The following is an 18,093-nucleotide window of genomic DNA, read 5'->3' on the forward strand; positions in this document are numbered from 1 at the left end:
CCATTTAACTGCCATGGCAACCCTGGCTGCTCAGGTTCTCATGGAGGTGGTGTTTGACAGCAGTGTATTTATCTCGTACCATCGTCTTAGGGTCACCACCTCAAGTCCCAAAGGAGGGCGAGAGGAAGTTCATCCAACAGTAACACCATATAGATGGAGAGCTAATGGGCTGCTCGGGACCAGGGTACAAACAGACCACAGCATTTATTGTGCCTTCCCCAGTCTTCCCATGAGAGGAGGGGGTGGGGGGCAAGGGTGAGGGAAGGGAGGAAGACAAGGCTCTTAAAGACTTAATAATCCAGGGTAGGAGGGGGATGGAAGGGGAAGAGATTGGGGGATGGGCTGAATCTGCCCCAAGGGATGCCCCTGGAGAAAAGGGTGGAGGAGCACCAAGCTTGGGGGTCCCTGGGTGGGGTGCAGGGAGAGGAAGAGCTGATTGATGGGTGGGTGGAGGAGAGGGCAGGCCTGCTAGGGGGCATGCTGGGAGTCCGCTGTGATACCCCCTGCACCTGGTATCTTACCTAGTGGTAAGAAGAGCAGTCATATGGACCCCCACCCCCAGCACCCCAAGCATTGATGGAGAAGACTCCAGGCCTGGTTCTGACTGCTCATCTGGTTTCAGAATGTGGTGACGGCCCTGGATGTCCAGAAGAGACCCAACGCTGAGGGTAGGGTTCTCTGGATCCTGCCTTCAGGGTGGGCAGTCCCTTTCTTGCTAGTCTGAGCAGAGTTACTTTGAGGACCAGGAAAAGTCTAATCCCCGGACTAACTCCTGGTCCCCCTGTTGTGATCCTGCTTACTTTCTCACAGAGAACTCAGACTCCTGAGAAAATCTTTCCTGCAGTGGGTTGGCTCTGATACCCCCTGCATCCAACCTTTTCTGCTCCTGCCCCACCCATGGCCACCTCTGTCCTGAGTGTGGGGTGGAGGTGTGAACACCTGGACATCCCATGGCAGCAAGGCTGGGTTCCTTCCTCTCTGCCCACAGGAAGGAGGCCAGTCATCAGGGAACGGGGTGCCCCTCAGTGCCATGGACCCCCATTTGGGGGGCTGAAGTTTGAGGAAGCATCTCCTGGGGCAGGGGGGGAGTTGGGCTCTGCCTCAGTGGGCAGCAGGGAAGCCCGGCCCCCCTGGCACTCTGGGCTGTAATAGAAGGAGAGGAGGCGGAAAGAGGGCCGCAGCTCCTCCTGTATGCTGTCTAGGATGTGGGTGAAGGTGGGGCGCAGGCGCGGGCTCTGCTGCCAGCAGCGGCTCATCAACTCCTGCCTGGTGGGGAGTGGGGAGTGTCAGAAGGGTCCTGAGACCCAGCCATACCCTGGGCCTCCTGCACTGTGTGGGTTACAGGGATTGTCTGGAAGGGTCAGAGGGGAGCGAATGGGGGTTGTAGTGGAAATTTCTAATTGGGGGGTCGTAGCCGGGGAAGAAGGAGCCCTGGTGGTGTGAGGATTAAGGGCTTGGCTCTTAACCAAAAGGTCAGTGATCAGAACCCACTAGCTGCTCCGTAGGAGAAAAGACCTGGCAGTCTGCCCCTGTAAAGATTACAGTCTAGGAAGCCTACAGGGCAGTTCTACTCTGTCCTGTAGGGTCACTACGAGTTGGAATCGACTCGATGGCACACAACAACAAAGCTGGGGATGAATCAGTGGAAGCAAAAGCATCAGAGGAGGTGGGCCAGAATCACCGGGGCGGGGCAGAGCAGGGCCGAGGAAGGGGCAGGACGGGGTGACTCACAGCTGAGGGGGGCAGCCTTCCAGCTCCTCCAGAACCCCGCCGTCCATGACAAACTTGAGCACCTGCTCATTGGACAGGCCCTGGTAGGGTTGTTCGGCCAAGGTCACGATCTCCCAGAGCACCACGCCAAAGGACCTGGAGGGCATGCAGGGGGCTGAGCCCAGCACCCTTTACCCCTGCTCAGTGTACCCCAAGGGAGGAGAATGTCCCAGGCCCCTCCCCAGATACCACCTCCACAGCCCCTGAACCCTGTGCTCCAGCCAGGCCCCACCAGACATCCGAGTGGGTGGTGAAGATTCCATCTTTGAGAGACTCAGGGGCCATCCAGCGCACCGGCAGCAGCCCCTTCCCTCCCTTGCGGTAATAATCTGTCTCATACACGTCCCGAGTCATCCCGAAGTCTGGAAAGTAAGGGTGGAGGGGGTCTTGGGGAGAAGAGCCACACACCTGCTCCTGCCCCAGGAATACCCCCCCAACCCTCTCTGCCTCCACAGTCTCCAGGAGTCCTGGAATGTGAGGACTCAAGACCTCTGGGATCATCCCATCAAATCCCTCTGCCCTCAGAAAACGAGCCTGATATCCGGTGTGGGAGTGATTTGCTGAAGTTCTCACAGGTTATTGGGGACAATGCTGTGGGTTAAGCCTAGGTCTCCTGACATCTAATTTAAGGGAGTCCCTTTACTTCTCAGGCCTCCCTTGCCCGCCTGGTACCCTCTCCTCTGTACCCCCAATCTTGACGGTGAAGTCCTGGGACACCATACAATTGCGGGCCGCCAGATCTCGGTGAACGAACTTGTTGGCAGCAAGGTATGCCATACCATCTGCAATCTCACCAGCCATCTGGATCATGTCCCCCAGCGCGGGCCGTGGGAGCCCAGGGTTGTTCTGGGGCCAAGAGAGGAAGCTTGTGAAGGAGGAACCTAGAGGCTGCACTCCTGACCAAAGACTGTCCCAGCTGTGCCCATGTCTTCTCTAATTCTCCAGTCCTAGAATAGGACTAGCCCCTTAACCCAGGGTCCTCCTGGTACCCACCTCTGCCTCAGGCCGCAGAGATCTAAGGTGGCTCTTGAGGTCGCCACGGGTCATTAACTCCATGATGACCAGAGTTGGCTGGCCCTGGGACACCACACCCAGGAGACGTACCTGTGATGAACAAAGAGCCTAGCTGCAGGTCCACCCCAGCTCCCCTTAATCTATGTGGCTAAACCCTTGATCCACTGTGACACCAACGCTGACCCTAACCAAAACCATGACCCTAATCCTAATCCTAACCTAACAATGACCCTAACACTAACCCATGACCTTGATCATATCTATCGTCCCAAACATAAACTTGGCCCAACCCTGACCTTGATCTCAATTGTGACCTTGAGAATGATCTGGACACCCAGTATTGACCCCAACCATGATTGACCTCAGCCCTAGCCATGACCTACCATGACCCTATTTTGAAGCCAACCCCAGCCATGAACTTTACTCCAATTAGGATCGTAACCACAGTCCCAATTCTGATCTTGATGGTGCCTTGACCTCATCCCTGACCATTTCCCCCTTACCACATGAACTTTACCTGAATTATGACCCTGACAGTGCCCCTGACCTTCCCTTACCACATGGTGACACTTGAATGCCTTCATGACAGAGGCCTCCTTGAGGAACTCAATGCATTCCCGTGGGCTGGCCAGCTCATTCACCGTCTTCAGGGCCACAGGCGTGGACTCCTCTCCAGCCTCAAGTCCTCTTGCCAGCCCCTCGTATACCATCCCGAAAGAGCCCTGGCCTAGTTCCCGGATTATGGAGATTTGCTCCCGAGGCACCTCCCACTCGTCAGGGATGTACACTGAGAGGAGGTGGTGGGTCACAGGCAAGGATGCTGCTTACTGCCGTGCCCCCACCCACTTCTCCCCTCCTCTTCAGAAAGGCTCCTGTCCCGAGGCCACCTTCTCTAAGAAGGTCTCTGGAAGTCTGCCTCCCTTTCCCACACCACCTGGCCCCCGGCCCCCAGACCTACTATCAGAGGCACTGAAGTACTCTGGATTCACGGAGGCATACAGGGTGCTGTTTCTGCAATGGGAGGTGAGGGGGTCAGGGTGGAAAGGCTCTCAGGAAGGCAAGAGCAAAGTCAGAGGACAAGAAAAAGGGGCTTTGGGATGAGGAGGGAAGTTACTGACCACATGCCCATGCCCTGCTCAGGGTACTCCTGGGGGACCTGAAGCACTTTCCAGACCAGGCTTGGTCCTAGTCCTGGGATCTAATAGGCTGGGAGTAGGGAGAACACAAGTGGAGGGGCTCCCACCTTCTCAGCCAATTCTTAGGCTAGCTAATCAGGGCCCTGCCTCCATTTCCCTCTTGTATTCAGTCTCAGGAGGATTTGACACATCCTGAGGTCTCCTGCCTCTCCCCTTGCTGTGGCAGGACCACCTTCATTACTTCTTAGTTTGGGCTGAGAATGTGAAGACTAACAGTTCTGAGACACCCAGAGCTGAGGGCTTTCCTAGGATACAGGACTTTCACTGCTAAAACCAGGAAAGTTGCAGGCAATCCAGGGCGAGTTGGCCACCTTAGCTGAGAGATGTTTCTCCTCTATGTCACCCCCAGGGGAGTAGTGAGTGCTCTCAGGAAGTCTTCCAGCTAGCTCCTCTACCACCCTCAAACTGCATTGACTTTATGGTGAAGGCTGAGAGAGATAAGGGGTGGGAACTGGTGGGGCTTGTCATCACCTCTTCTTGCCATAGAAGAAACCGAGGGCCACAAGAATGACGAGCAGCATAAGCCCCACAGGGGTGACAGTGAGAAGGATGTGCAGCCCCCCGGAGTTCTCCTCCTCTGCAGGTAATAGGACAGAGTCAGAGGGCAGTAGAAGGTCGGGCCATCTCGACAAATGGAGAAGTCAGATGATAGAGAATGATTCTCCTTCCACACTGGGAGTTGAGGGTGGGGGAAGGATGGGATAGAGGGAACTGTGGTGGGGTAGAGGCCCAGGTGGGGCTGTTTTGGAGTATAGGTCTGGGACAGAGGCTGTGTGTACCTGGGCCAGGGATGTAGAAGGCAACACTGTCTGTCCAGGAGCCATTGCCAGCCAGTGAGGTTGCCCGAACCCTGGCAGAATAGTTTCCAGGGGGCAGCAGGGCCAGGTGGACTCCCCCAAACTTGGCATATCGCAGGCGGGACACACACAGCACTGTGGCTTCCTGAGGGCAACACAGGGCAGCTGGCTGGGAGCGGATGGAAGTGCAAACTGGGACTAGGGTAGGGGGTCCTCTGGGAATACCTACCTCTCCAGAGCGACGATACTTGATCTCATACTTGAGGATGAGTCCATTGGGGTCCGGTGGCTCAAGCCAGCGTAGGAGGACACTGCTCTTGCTGGCCGCCTCCCAGGCCACCTTCCCTGGGATACCATCAGCCTCTCCTGCAGGAGGGGGCACCCGGCAGCCGGGCCACAAGTATTTCCTCTCACCTTCGTGTTCAAACCCAAGTCGGGCGAAGTTGGGAAGGTTGGGGGATTATGAATTGGGAGGGGCGAGTAAATCGAGGCCCTGGGGGTTAGGGGGAGGTCAAACCAAATCAGTGAGCACTGGTTGCATAAGGCCTTTGGGGTCGGTGGTGGGAGTCAAAGATGGAAGGTCGGGGTCACCTACGGTGGGGCATGGTGCGCGCAAAGACGAAGGTGGCAGCGCTGCAGCCCACGGTGTGCGCCGCGTGGTTGCAGGCGTGAATGTCGATCCGGTATTCCGTGAAGTGGCGCAGGCCGCTCAGCACCGCTCGCTCCCGGGGCACCTTGTCCTCCTGAATCTCGAAATCCGAGCTGTTCCCGGCTAGCCGAGGGGCCTCCGCGGCCCGGCGGTACCTCCCTGAGTCCCTGGGGAAGTCGAGGGTCAGACCCAAGGCCCCCAGCTCGGTAGCCACGCCCCTCAGTCTCCGGCCCCACCCCCGCTCACCTTTGGGGGCTCTTGTTGATGGACGTCACTTTCCAAGGGGACCTGGGGAGGCCAGGTGGGCCCTGTCAGGCCCGCCCCGAACACGCCCGGATCACGCCCCCATGCCCTGTGCAGTCAAGCGCCGTCTCCAAGCCCGCCCCCTCCCAGGGCCCGCCCCCACAAGCCTAGGCTCCTTCTGCAAAGCGCCACCCTACCTCCCCGACAGCCCCGCCCCCAGGGGCCCCGCCCGAGGCCCCCCAGGCCCCCGAGGCCCCGCCCCGGCCCCGCCCCCAGCCCCGCCCCGCCGGCGTGCGCGGCTCCGCACTTGGGGATGGTGATGGCGTTGTGTAGAAAGTTCTCAAACTTCTTCTGGAACGAGGCCTCTTGTGCCTCCAGCGGAGGAAGGACCTGCCCAGGAGGTGGGTGCTGGCAAGGGCAGCAGCCGGGCTCCACCTCGGCCTCGAGTTCCCCGTCTTCGCGGTCGAAGCGGGGGTCGCTGTTGCTGGTGGGTAGCCGCAGGCCTGGCGCGGTGGCAGGGAGGGGAAGTTAGAACCTGGCGGCGCCCGCGGCCCGGCGCCCACCCCCCGGCCCGCGCCTCCTCCCTGCGCACCGCGGTGGCAGTAGTCGTTGAGGTAGAGGTCGCCGTCCTCTGCCAGCCGCTGCCATAGCACCAGGTAGTAGGTGATGTTCCCGTTGCGCTGGATCGGGGGCTTCCAGCGCACCAGCAGGTGGGAGGAGGAACTGGACGTGGAGATGACGTCCTGGGGTACCGTAGGCGCTGCGTGTGTGAGGAGGGCACAACTCAGAGGCTACAGGGCCCTCTCCCAGATACTGTTTGGTAATGGGCCTCTCTTCCCAGAGCCCAACCACCCCTATGATCTCCCGGGGAATGGGTGATTCTCAACTCCCCCCGCACCCCCTTTCCTGGAACTCAGCGTTTTGCTCCTCCCTTCTCCGAAGACGCTTGATTCTGTTCAACAATTCACCCTGCACTCTCCCACCCCCAGCCTCCCTAGGACCTAGGTGAATGCCCCCTGTTCTTTGTAGGACGCAAGCATCTGGCCTCCCAGTCTCTAAGGGCTGGGTGTTCAGCGTCCCCTCTTCTCTGTTTCTGGTGCCTAGGTTTCCCCATTCACATTATGATCCAGGCAGCTAGCCTCTGTTCCTTCCAAAAGGCTTCATCTACCTGCAGGCAGGGTTCGTAGGTACACAATGGGGCTCTGGGCTCCTTGATGGGGGCTGTCCTCGGCGATGGTCAGCGTGATGGCCCGCACAAACACTGCATACTGTGTCCAGGGCTTGAGGGGGGCCAGGGTCACCCCTGGCTCTTGGGTGCGGCTTAGAGGCAGCTCCACATCCAGCAGGTTCCAGCTCTGGGTCCCACAGGCGTCTGGCCCCACGTGCTCTGTGGCATTCTGGAATGGACTGGACACCCCCTCCAGGAGGTGAGGGGCAGGACTAAGCCATGGGTTCCTAGCACCACCTCTTCTCTGAATCATCTAGGGCTCTCATTGTCATTCTTCTCCTAGTATGCATGAGCAAAGCCCTGACTCCAGCCACCCATTACGCCCATTATGCCCGGTGGGCCCTGTGGTGTCTGTGTCCCCAGCCGAATCTGTAATGAAATATCTCCTCATCCCTTAGCGGGGAATATTGAGCTTCAGTCTCAGTGTATTCAGACATCTTGTATAAATAAAACTAGAACATGGGCGTGATAGTCCCCTATCCAAGGAGTTGCAATGGTTGAGGTTATCCTAATTCCCTACAAGTAGAATTTCCTGGGGCCAGAACCAGGAGTCCACTGTCTTCCCAAGGGCAAGTCATATTAAGATATCTGATGAACAGATTTTGAGGGTCTATGAGCCTCCCAAACTAGTGGTCACATTTTGTGCCTGTGTATTTTTTGGCGGGGGAGGGTTCCTAGCTTTTGTCAGCCTCTCAAACATCCTGTGATCCCAAATGGCCAAGACCCACTGTCACAGGGAAATTAATTGGGGCCAGAGGCAACTAGTGCTGGCTGCCTGGAGGCAAGGCAGGGACAGGCTTGGGGCAGAACGGGACCTGCTCCCTGGGGGAGATGAAAATGGAGCCCACGTGGGAGATATCAAGGAGATAATGGGGGCATCATGCTGATGTTCAGAATATTTGTTTCTTTAGAGGGGACAAAAACAAACTTGCTGTCGGTGGGTTGAGTCTGACTCATAGTGACCCTATAGGATAAAGTAGAACTACCGTAATCTTTACGGAACCAAACTGCCACATCTTTCTCCCTTGAAGCTGCTGGTGACTTTGCACTGCTGACCTTTCGGTTAGCAGCCAAGTGCTCCTTTGGAGGGGACAGAGGGATGGAATTCATGTTGAGCCAGGGACAGAACTTGAGGGGAAATCAAAGAGGACGGTGGCAGGGGGAGCTTGAGGCCTAGGTGGAAGTGCTTGCTCTTATTGAGACCCAGAAGCAGGATAGTCCAGAAGCAGGTATGGGGGGTGCAGAGTGGGTGCCATGGGGACAAGTGCTCTGTGGGGCATGACACACTGAGGGGGTCTGGGTCTGCTCATGCAGATTCCACAATGCTTGTCTCTGAGCAAGCATAGCCGAGAGTCACAGCCACAGCACAGGCAGTGATGTTAGAGGCGCTTCCTGAAGAAGCCTCAGAGACTCTGCCCCTTGAGCCCCGAGGCAGCTGTGTGCAGATGTGCAGTTTGTACCCTCCTCAAACTGTGGTCTGTGGACCAGCAGCTTCAGTAACACCTGGGGGCTTGTTAGAAATGCAGATTCACGGGTCCACCTAGGACTAACTGAATCAGAATCTGCTGGGGTAGGGCCCAAGAATCTGCATTTAACAAACTCTCCAGCTCCACGTGCTACAGACTTTCACCCACCACTGAGGCCTAGGAGAGCATTTGAACAGACTTCCCACCTCTGACTTCCTTCCTTCTCCTTCTCAGGCCAGATTCTGTGCTAGTGGTCAACTAAGACCTCTCAATTTTAATCCACAGCAAACACTTCCAAGCCAAGTGGTTCCCATCCTCTATCTACCATAGAGGGATAGCACTTCCCACTCATGTCCTCCCGGCCTGTCATCCAGAATCCATCTCTCTAAGGATTTCTATTTTTATTCCTAGCCATACTTTTGGAGAAGTCCTTCCTGTGGTCTAGCCACTATTCTTCCTGCTGGGGTCAGTCCCACTCTCTCCAAAGAAAAGAGCAGCTAGTCCCTGGTGGACCCTGCTTCCCTCCCTGCTGCAGGCTTTAATGAAATGCTGGCAGAGCTGCTCGTAACACTGGCCAAATTAGTGGGCACTACCCAAACCACTGCCGGGGCAGGAGCATGTGGTCAGTACAGAACATTAGCATAGTGAATTGAGGTTTAATTATCCAAGCCTTCCCAGCTAGGCAGCTCTCATGTGCTCCAGAAGCCCCATTTCACTTGGTGAGGGGAGACTGAGGCACAGAGGAATGAAGGTGCAGGAAGAGAAAGCCAGACATGGGCACTAGAACAGAGTACATCAGGGTGAGTCCTGGCCTAGTTCTCCACAGTCCTGCTGGCCGCTGCTCTTACTTGCCTGCTGTGGCAAAGAAATTGGCCCGGCCCCGTCCTGGCCCCGCCCCGTCCTGGCCCCGCCCCGGCACTCACGACTCCTTGTAGTACACTATGAAGCTAAGCAGGTCGCGGGCCTCCAGCGGCTCGTAGCGCTCCCAGCGCAGCAGGATGCGGTCAGCCTCCGTCACGTTGGACACGAAGCGCAGGGTGCGAGTCTGGCCTGGACAGGGCGAGGGGCGAGCACCTGCTCCCAATCGCGCCTGTCACTCGCCCGAAACTCCTTCCCCCAAACTCCCATTCCCCCCGCCCCCCATCCCCGCATCCCATCTGTAACGTGGCCTCCGGAGAGAACTTCTCAAGCTGACTCCTCCGATCGCCCTCTCCCACCCGGGTGCATGTGCCTGGTGTGTTTCGGTGCGTGAATATCTGCGTGTGTGCCCGCCTGGGTGTGTCCCGGGACCGTGTCTCTCACAGCGCGTGTGCCTGCTCTGGGGTTGGGGTCTTGGGTCTCACAAGCGGCTCGGTCTCCGTTGGTGCGGGGGTTGATCTCGGCCTTGTTTTGCCGCCCCCGCGTGCCGGTCACCTCCTCCAACCGGTAGATGTGCTCCAAGCAGAGGCGCGGGTTGAAGGCGAAGTAGATCTTGCCCACGGGAATGGTGAGCCCGTCGGCCACCCAGGGTCCCAGCTGCTGTAGGTTCTGGTTGTCCAGCACGTACAGAGTGTAGTTTCTGGGGGAGGTGGGAGCAGGGGGTGGGGCAGGGGGTGGCTTATGGGCCTCCAGGAGGAGCGAGGCTGGAGGCACAGAGGAGGAGGGGCACTCAGCAGCCCACCCACCCCCAGCACATGTGGGGCATTCTTACACACCCATTCTATACCATCCATCGGGGTGATCTCCCGCAAGTCACCTACCCTCTCGGAGTTTGTTTTCCTCATCAGTGAAATGGGGTGAACAGCTTCCCGGCCTTTCTCCCTTCCTCCCTCATTACACATTAACTGAGCACTTCTATGTGCCAGGCTCTGTGCTGGCTTTGGAGACACAGAGGAGTGGCACTCAGCCCAGGGCTGTGCCTCTCCAGCTGGGCTGTGGGCACCTCTGAAGGTACATGGCCAGGAGGCATGAGAAGCCACAGGAAAATATCTTCTCCAAGTGTCCATTTGACTGGATGGTAATTTTAAACATTATTTTTATTTTGAAAAATCCTGACTACATTATGGAGTAGGCCTCAACTGGTAGGTTGTAGGACTGGGTTTCAAACCGAGGCAGTCTTACTCTGCTGCTGAGAAGATTAGATGATAGCAGTGAGTATGTTGTTTTGTGCATGAGTTGATTCCAACTCATAGCGACCCTGTACGACGTAATAGAACCGCCCCACAGTGTTTCCAAGGCTGTAATCTTTACAGAAGCAGACTGCCACATCTTTCTCCTGTGGAGTGGCTGGTGGGTTCGAACTGCCGACCTTTTGGTTAGCAGCCAAGCACTTAATTCCTGCGCTACCAGGGCTCCTAGCAGTAAGTACAGACAGCCAACAACCCTTACAGAGTTATATATAACCATAATTTACATAGGATATACTGTGTCCCAGGCACTGTTTTAGGTGCCTTACACTTAACTAAGTAATATTCACAACAGCATTAAGAAATAAGTAGTGTTATATTAGCCCCATTTTACAAATGAGAAAACTGGGGACCAGAGAAGTTAAGTAACCTTCCCAGAGTCACATAACTAGTAACTGACAGAGCCCATGTTCTTCACTACTGCTCTGGAAGTGTTGGCAGGCTGGGGTGAGGGATAAAGCGGGCTGGTCAGAGGCCTGATTCTGACCCCTTACCCATCCACCATGGCGTCCCCCCGGATTAGTTTGAGGTTCTTGAAGAAGCCCAGGGACACAAGGGCAAAGGAGTGCTTGATTTTCAGGAAGCCAGTGATGGTCTCCACCAGCCCCAGGCTGCGCTGCAGCTCCGGCTCCAGGTTATCTGGGGATGGGGAAGGCATGGCTGGAGCAGGGGCTGAATGGGGGTCCGGGGAAGTTGGGCCTTCGGGGCTGGCACCCAGGATGATAAAAAGTGGTGCTTTAGCTGGGTGATTTTAAAGGGCATGGTAGGGAAGGAAAGGTGTGGCCTGGAGGAGGGGTGTGGCCGTGAGGAAGATACTGACAGCCCTGGCGAAGGTTGAGGATAAGGCTCCCCTCCACGTGGGTGCAGCCCACCAGCTCCTGTGCCGCCTGGACAGAGTCGATGGTCTTGGTGCCCACCTTGCACTCTTTGGGGCACAGCCCCTCGCACTTCTGGCAGAATATGCTAGCAGGGGCAAGTGGAGGGTGTGGCATGAGCCCCGGACCAGTGTGGGCCTCCTCCCACCTCCTCACTACTCCGAGGTGCCCCCACCCACCCCATGCTCACCTGCTGCCGTTACGGGTGAAGCCAGGAGGGCACTGGGCCAGGCAACTGCCCTGGTGGATGCCAAAGGTGGAGGCGTGGCCAGGCACAGAGCGCAGGCTGGCACAGTGCGCAGCTGTGACACAGCGCCACGACTCATGCTGGTAGGTACCTGGAGGACAGGCCTGGTGGCAGGTACCCTGGAAGTAGAGGTGGCGGCAGGCCACGCAGGCACGGGGGTCTTCTGGACGGCTGCAGCCCCCCAGGCATTCAGCGTGGCAGCACTCGCCCTTCACTGTGCAGGCCAGCCCGTGGAGGCAGGGGCACACTGTGGGCAGAGTGCTTTGTCAGACCTTACCACCCCAGTCCTGGCCCCCTCTAATTCTGGCCCCCTCCTCGGAGAAGCCTTCCTGGGGTGAAGCACTCCCAAGCTGCACCTAAAACCCTCCGATTCAGATGACACTGATTGCTGACTGTCCCTCAGATGGGAGCTCTTGAGCGCAAGGACAGAGGCCCCTCTCTGTGGTTCCCCACCTTCCACAGTGCCTTGTTGGGGCCGACTGAATTCAGGACAGAGCAGTGACCTTGTCCATCAGGGCTGCTGCTGTCCAGCCTGCTGGCCTGTCTAGGCCTGGTACTCAGATCATCACTGGGCACAGTGCCAGGGTGAACCAGCCTGTCTCTCTTGAACAGTTTGGTCAGCACAAGGTGGGCCCAGGATTGTGTAGAGGGAGGGGCCACAATGCTTCCTCTTCAGCTCCCAGCCCTGGGCAGGGGGCAGCCCCAGGCAGCAGGGGTGGGTACGGGCCTGGTGCCCAGTGGCCTGGGAATTCTGCTCCGTGACAGCTGGGTGTTGAGCAGTGATACATGGGGCGGGCGGGGGGTCGGCATGTTGACACTGTACACCAGAGGACGTGCAGCAGGGTGTTTACAGCCAGCGGGGAGACAGCAGGGAGGGGGCCCAGAGGATACAGCAGGGATCTGGTTACTTGCCTGCCCTAGGGCATTGGGAGTGGGAGAGCTGACCTCTAGGACCTGTGTGGGAAGACTCCTAAGCTGGGGGACACCAGGTCTGTGCCAGCCTCTGAAAAGGATTCCTTTCCTCCCCTGTAACTTTCACTTCCCCCTCCTCCAGCTTTCCCCGCCTTATTCCTTTCCCCCCTTTTCTCCTCCTCCTTCCTCTCCGTGTGTCTTATTTCCTAAAGGAGATCCTACCTCACATACCTCCCCTCACCTGTGCTGTCTCTCACCTCTCGCCTCCTCCTTTCTTCTACCCAGCTCCCAACCTGTCTGTTACAATACTGCCTGGCTACTCCAGATCACCTGTGCTATGACCACTTTTAATATGAACAAAGTACTGCTACGGTGGCCCAGGTACTGCTCTAATGCTTTATAGACGAGCTCGTTCCTCACAGCAGCCCTATGGTCATTTCACAGACAAGAAAACTGAGGCACAAATGGGCAGAATGAACAGCCCAAGGTCACAACATCAGCAAGTAATAGAGCTGTGATTTTAATCCAGGCCATCTGGCCTTGTACGTAACCACTGCCCCATACTGCCTCTTGTGCTTCTTCCTTGTATCCATTCACGCCTACCGTCTTTCCCCATGCTCACCTGTAACTGCCCTTCACCTGCTCTGTGATAACCTGCTACCTTGTGCCTACCCCTTGACCATCTTATGCCACATCATTTATTTAACTTTTCTGAACCTCAGTTTCCTCTTCTGCAAAATGGGAATAACAATAGTACTTGCCTCATAGGATGAGTGACGGTGAAAAGAAGCCGTGGCAGCAAAGTACTGACCCATTGCATGTGTGGCTACCCAGTGCCAGCTGACCCACCGTCCCCGTGCCCTCAGTCGTGTTTTGTGCCCGTGCCCACCTCTCTGGCAATGGCTGGAGGTCCAGCACCTGTAGTCGGTGTGCCCACTGAAGGTGGTCCTGGCACAGGGCTCGCCGGCAGCGCCCAGCATGCCAGGGCATACGTCGGCACACTCCTCGTCCAGCTTGTTGCCCACGATATGGTTGGCTCCAGGTGCAGGCTGCAGCAGCCCCCAGTCAATGGTGGAGAGGTGACAGAGCTCCTGGTTCTTCTCCACCCGCACGGCCCCCTGCAGCACGGCCCCCAGTGCCGGCAACCCCACGTCCCGCAGATGCGGCATCTCGAAGATGACCAGCGCATAGCCCAGGAAGAGACGGGCACCACGGATGACTGCTAGGTTGGGGAAGAGGTCACGCAGGCTCTCCAGGCCATAGACGCGAAAGAGCAGCAGGTAGTCAGTGACCTGGGTGAGGCGTGGGAAGCTGAGGCCGTGGAAGTCCTCTCCTGTGGCTGTGAACATGAGCAGGATCTGCAGGTGGCCCTCTATCACGCTGCAGTTCTCCAGTCGCCGCAGTTCGGCCACCTCTGAGCGAATGTCCAGGCTGGGGCACACTGTGGGCACAAGGCAGTCAGTACAGCTCCAGCCAAGCACCCCCATCCTGCGCAGGTGGATTTGGAGGACAGGAGCCACATTGGCAGTGGGACATTGAGTACAGGTCCGGGCTCTGCTCTGGCTGTGGGATGACCTCTTCCCTGGGCCTCCAAGGCCTCACCTGCACCTTGAAGGAGCTCTACCAGATGAGCCAACATGGGCAAAAGTGAGCTCCTGATGTCTCTCCCAAACCCACTTCTGCTTCTCAGTTGATGGTAACTTCATCCTTGTAGCCACTCAGGCCCCAAACCTTCCAGTCATCCTTAACTGTTTTCTTTCTCTTAGTGCCCATATCCTAGGGGCTCTATCTTTAAATATACCCAGGATCTGACCACTTGTCACCACCTTCCCTGCTTCCATCATCATCTTCCCCTGGATTTGCAGTAACAGCCTCCCAAATGGTTTCCCCACTTTTGCTCATGTCCCTTCTACAGTCGGTTCTCCACTCTAAAAACACAAGTGGCCTTGTGTTCCTCCTGTGGTCAAAACTCCCGAATGGCTCCCATCTCACGTGATATAAAAGCCAAAATCCTTACCACAGTCTACCAGGCTGTACACTATTTGGTCCCCTGTAACCTCTCTGATTTCATCCCCTTTCTCTCTTCTTCAGCCACACTGATCCTCTGCTGTTCCAGGAATGAGCCAGCCAAGCTTCTGCCTCAGGGTCTTTGCACCTTCTGTTCCTTCTGGTGGGAACACTTTTCCCTCTACATGGCTTCCTCATTTCCTTCAAGTCTTTGCTCAGATGTCACCTTCTCACTGAGGCCTTTTCTGATTATCCTATTTAAAATTGCAACACTCCCTCACCCCCTTCTTACTTAATTTTTCTCTGTAAGTGTTAATACTTTATAATATATAATTTGCTCATTTATTTTGTTAATTGTAAGTTCCATAAGGGCAGGAATCTTTGTATAATTCACTGCTATATCCCTAGTGCCTGGTATGGTGCCTGGCACAAAATTGGCACTCAATAAATTTTTGATGAATGAATGAATGAATGAATTCTGTGGAAAGCAGTGGTCTTAACTTCATACACTCGACTTTTCCCCGGTCTTAAGAAGACTAAATGCCTGGTCCCTGCACTTGTTCGCTCCTGAAGGGGCAGACCATGGCTCCCCACTGCCAAAGGCTCAAGTTTAAATTCCTCAGCCTCATATTCTGGGGTGTTGATAAGCTGATCCCCACTAATTTCTCCAGCATCAGAAGGGACACTCAGCCTGAAACACCCTCAGCACTTGTGCAGGACTCAGGTCAAGCCCCTCTTCCCTAACATCCTGGCCCCAAGTCGTTCACTGCCCCTTCAGGCTGGGCCAAACTTAGTCCAACATGGCCCCGCATTGTCATCTGTATCTCTGACGCCCTCTCCAAGGAGGGGGCCTTCTGAGGGTGGGGCTCTTGTTAGTCAGCTCTGCATTCCCACATGGTGCCCATTTCAGGGTTGGAACCACTGGGCACTCAGGGACCATGGGTTTAATCAATGGACATCTGGGTTCCTAGCCCACTCCTCTCCTGGGGACCTGAGGGTGCCTGGCTCCTTCAGATCCAGAGCCCCAGGCCCATCTGCCCACTCTCTCTCTAAGGCACCTAGTACCATTCCCTAAGGGAGATGGATACCTGGTCCCTGCACTCACTTGATCCCAAGGGGACTTTCCATGGCTCCCCAGTGTCAAAGGTCAAAATCTGAATTCCTCAGCCTGAATTCTTCAGGTCCTGCTAACCTCTCCAGCCTCCACTCCCTTCATCTCCACCGTGCCCTCCAACAACATCACACAGAGCCCAGGTTCCATGTCCCCCAAGGTTTGTTAAGTGTGGGGAGGGGAGTGGGGGACGTGGGGGAGGGGAAGCAGGCAAGGCTGGTTCCCTGGGGCTTACTTCACACCTTCTCCCTTTTGTCATTAATGATCCTGAGCTTGGCCCAGCCCAGCTGTGTGTGTGTGTGTGTGTGCATGTGTGTGCGCAAAAAACGTGGGACAGGGAGAGAAAATGAGAATGGGAAAACACTTCTATCCCTCCCTGGCGAGGGCCAATCAGGCTCTGCAAGGCAGATGGGGGGTTTCTCTCAGGCATGCCTAAGGCCACTTCCCATCACACCCCTGCTTTTCCAGCGCTCCCCTGATGGGAGTCATTTGGAAAAACAAATCCACAACCTTCACAGATTAACCCCTGCCTCCCCTCAGGACATGGCTCTGTGCAGAGCTGTGCTGGGAACAGGACATCTGGGTCCCCTGACCAAACTCCCCCGCCTCGGGGATGTGCTCCTGTCCTGACAACCTGGCCCCTGCCTGGCATTTGCTGTCCCCTGGCCTGGAGGTGGAGGAGGGGGTTGATAGTCACAGCCTCTGTGACTAGCGCCCTCCAGGAGCCCCCTACCCCACCAGATTTGCATCATTCCTCTGTCTCTGTAGGGAGGGGAGACTCTGCCCTGCTCCCGGGAAGCCCCCAGTCTGTGGGGAGTCATGAGACCCCTCAGGCAGAGACTGAACTCATCATGGAAGCAGGCTTAGAGTGCTGGATTTTGGAGCTTCCTCAGTCTGGAGGGGAATGGTGGGGTTGGGGAAGGGGATACTTCTTAGTCCTTCCCCTTTTGAATCTTCCATCTCAGAGTCTTTTTCTTCTTTCTCCCCCAGCACCCAGCACCCCCATAAAAGCCATTTAGTCAACATGTTCCTACCACCCCCTCTCTAATCAATAGGAAGTGTCTAGCTTAGGGATAGGCTCCAGAGCATTGGCAAAGGGTAGTTCACCCCCAACACCAGCCCCCACTGGGTAGCCCTGGGGGTGGGGGGCATGGTGCAGGGCCCTGGAGGTAGGAGCTCAGGACCCGGTCTAACTTTACCCTTCAATTATCTGAGCCTCAGTTTCCTCATCTGCATAATGGGTCCACTTACTTAATGGTGTCTGGTTCTCAGCTACCAGTCCCCTTCCCATTCGGTGGCCCCAGAGATGACCTCTAAGAATCTCCTAGCCACATTCCCGTTCTCACTCAGGCTTTACTGGGATCCCAGTCTCACAATCGAGATTGGAGGACATCTATTCATGCCCCCGTTTTGAAGTCCTCCTTAAAACAGGGAACTGAGAGAAAAACACCTTTATGTGGGGAACTAAGTGCTCTTCCTGATGGGAAGTCCTTCTGAGAGCTAACCCCAATCTTCATGTTGCAGTGCAGAGTAAGTAGATATATTCTGGCTGGAAGCTCAGTTGTTTGGCCTACAGCTGGCTGGGAGGGAGATGGGGGTCAGAGACAGTGCTGGGGACTCACCCTCAAGTGTGTGCAGGCCGAATCCCAAGGAGAGGAGGATCACAAGCAACCATGCTATCCAAGGCCACAGGCTGGGTACTGCCATTGTCCCAGCCTTGGCTTGTGCCTGGTCCTGGCTCTCCTCCAGGTGGTCCGGCGAGAAGGGTCTTCCAGGCCCTAAAGGACACCTCCCAAGGACAGAGAAGAGGAGGGGGGCAGGGGCAGAGAGACAAGAAATCCCACACAGAGACAGGAGAAATAAAAGAAATGGGGATCACAGAGACACTAAGACAGTGACTGGCTTCCACAGACAGGCTCAGCGTGAATCCAGAGACCGGAGATGGGGACAGAGATGCAGACAGTGACAGGAAGAGACTCAGAGAGGACTCAAGAAGGAGAAAATAACACAGGGTTCAGAGCAAAAGGCAGATCAGGAGGCTGGCCAGTCCTGAGGGTGGAGCAGAAGCCCTCAGAGGGAGCTAGGGCCAGAGAGAAGCAGCGGGGTCCCGGCCTGCAGGCCGGGGGGCGGGAGGGGGGTGTCTCCCCGCACCCTTGGGATGCGCTGGGTTCCAGAGCGCCGCACTTGCCTCCCCTTCCGAGGGCTGGCACCAGGGGCCGGGCCCAGCTCCGGCGGCTCGCTCTCCCCGCCCTCAGGCCGGGGCTGAAACGGGTTGCTTTGCCGGGCCTCTCAGCTCTCTCCGCCCCTCCCACTTGGTCAAGGCAAAATATTTAGCCTGACAACTGAGGGGTGGACAGGTCTGTTGGGGAAATAAAGCCAAAGCACGGGGAGGGCTGGGGGGCTAGGCCAAGAA

At 56.5% G+C, this 18,093-nt stretch overlaps 1 protein-coding gene across 1 annotated transcript; it reads right to left on the reverse strand.

Moving 5' to 3' along the window:
• Nucleotides 1-201: 201 nt before the first annotated feature.
• Nucleotides 202-17,486, reverse strand: INSRR (insulin receptor related receptor). Its single transcript, XM_049880817.1, has 22 exons — nt 17,303-17,486; nt 13,452-14,003; nt 11,594-11,897; nt 11,349-11,491; nt 11,023-11,167; nt 9,707-9,921; nt 9,287-9,413; nt 6,838-7,076; nt 6,262-6,429; nt 5,977-6,172; nt 5,673-5,714; nt 5,373-5,593; nt 5,007-5,143; nt 4,760-4,922; nt 4,452-4,557; nt 3,743-3,795; nt 3,342-3,571; nt 2,764-2,874; nt 2,457-2,616; nt 2,003-2,132; nt 1,732-1,866; nt 202-1,266 (listed from the first exon to the last, which is right to left on the reverse strand). Exons 1-22 carry the CDS (start codon nt 17,385-17,387, stop codon nt 1,023-1,025), a joined length of 3,906 nt encoding a protein of 1,301 aa, XP_049736774.1. The 5' UTR covers nt 17,388-17,486; the 3' UTR covers nt 202-1,022.
• Between the last annotated feature and the right edge of the window lie 607 nt (nt 17,487-18,093).

The sequence above is a fragment of the Elephas maximus genome, chromosome 3 (assembly GCF_024166365.1).
Source record: "Elephas maximus indicus isolate mEleMax1 chromosome 3, mEleMax1 primary haplotype, whole genome shotgun sequence".
NCBI lineage: Eukaryota > Metazoa > Chordata > Mammalia > Proboscidea > Elephantidae > Elephas > Elephas maximus.

Bases quoted from the DNA above. Each gene is read 5' to 3' on its own strand.
- INSRR (XM_049880817.1), bottom strand. From the start codon at position 17,387: ATGGCAGTACCCAGCCTGTGGCCTTGGATAGCATGGTTGCTTGTGATC. The intron at 3,572-3,742 runs GTAGGTCTGGGG...ACCTCCTCTCAG, and splicing joins GTACTTCAGTGCCTCTGATA to TGTACATCCCTGACGAGTGG. The intron at 2,617-2,763 runs GTGGGTACCAGG...TCTTGGCCCCAG, and splicing joins CTCTGCGGCCTGAGGCAGAG to AACAACCCTGGGCTCCCACG.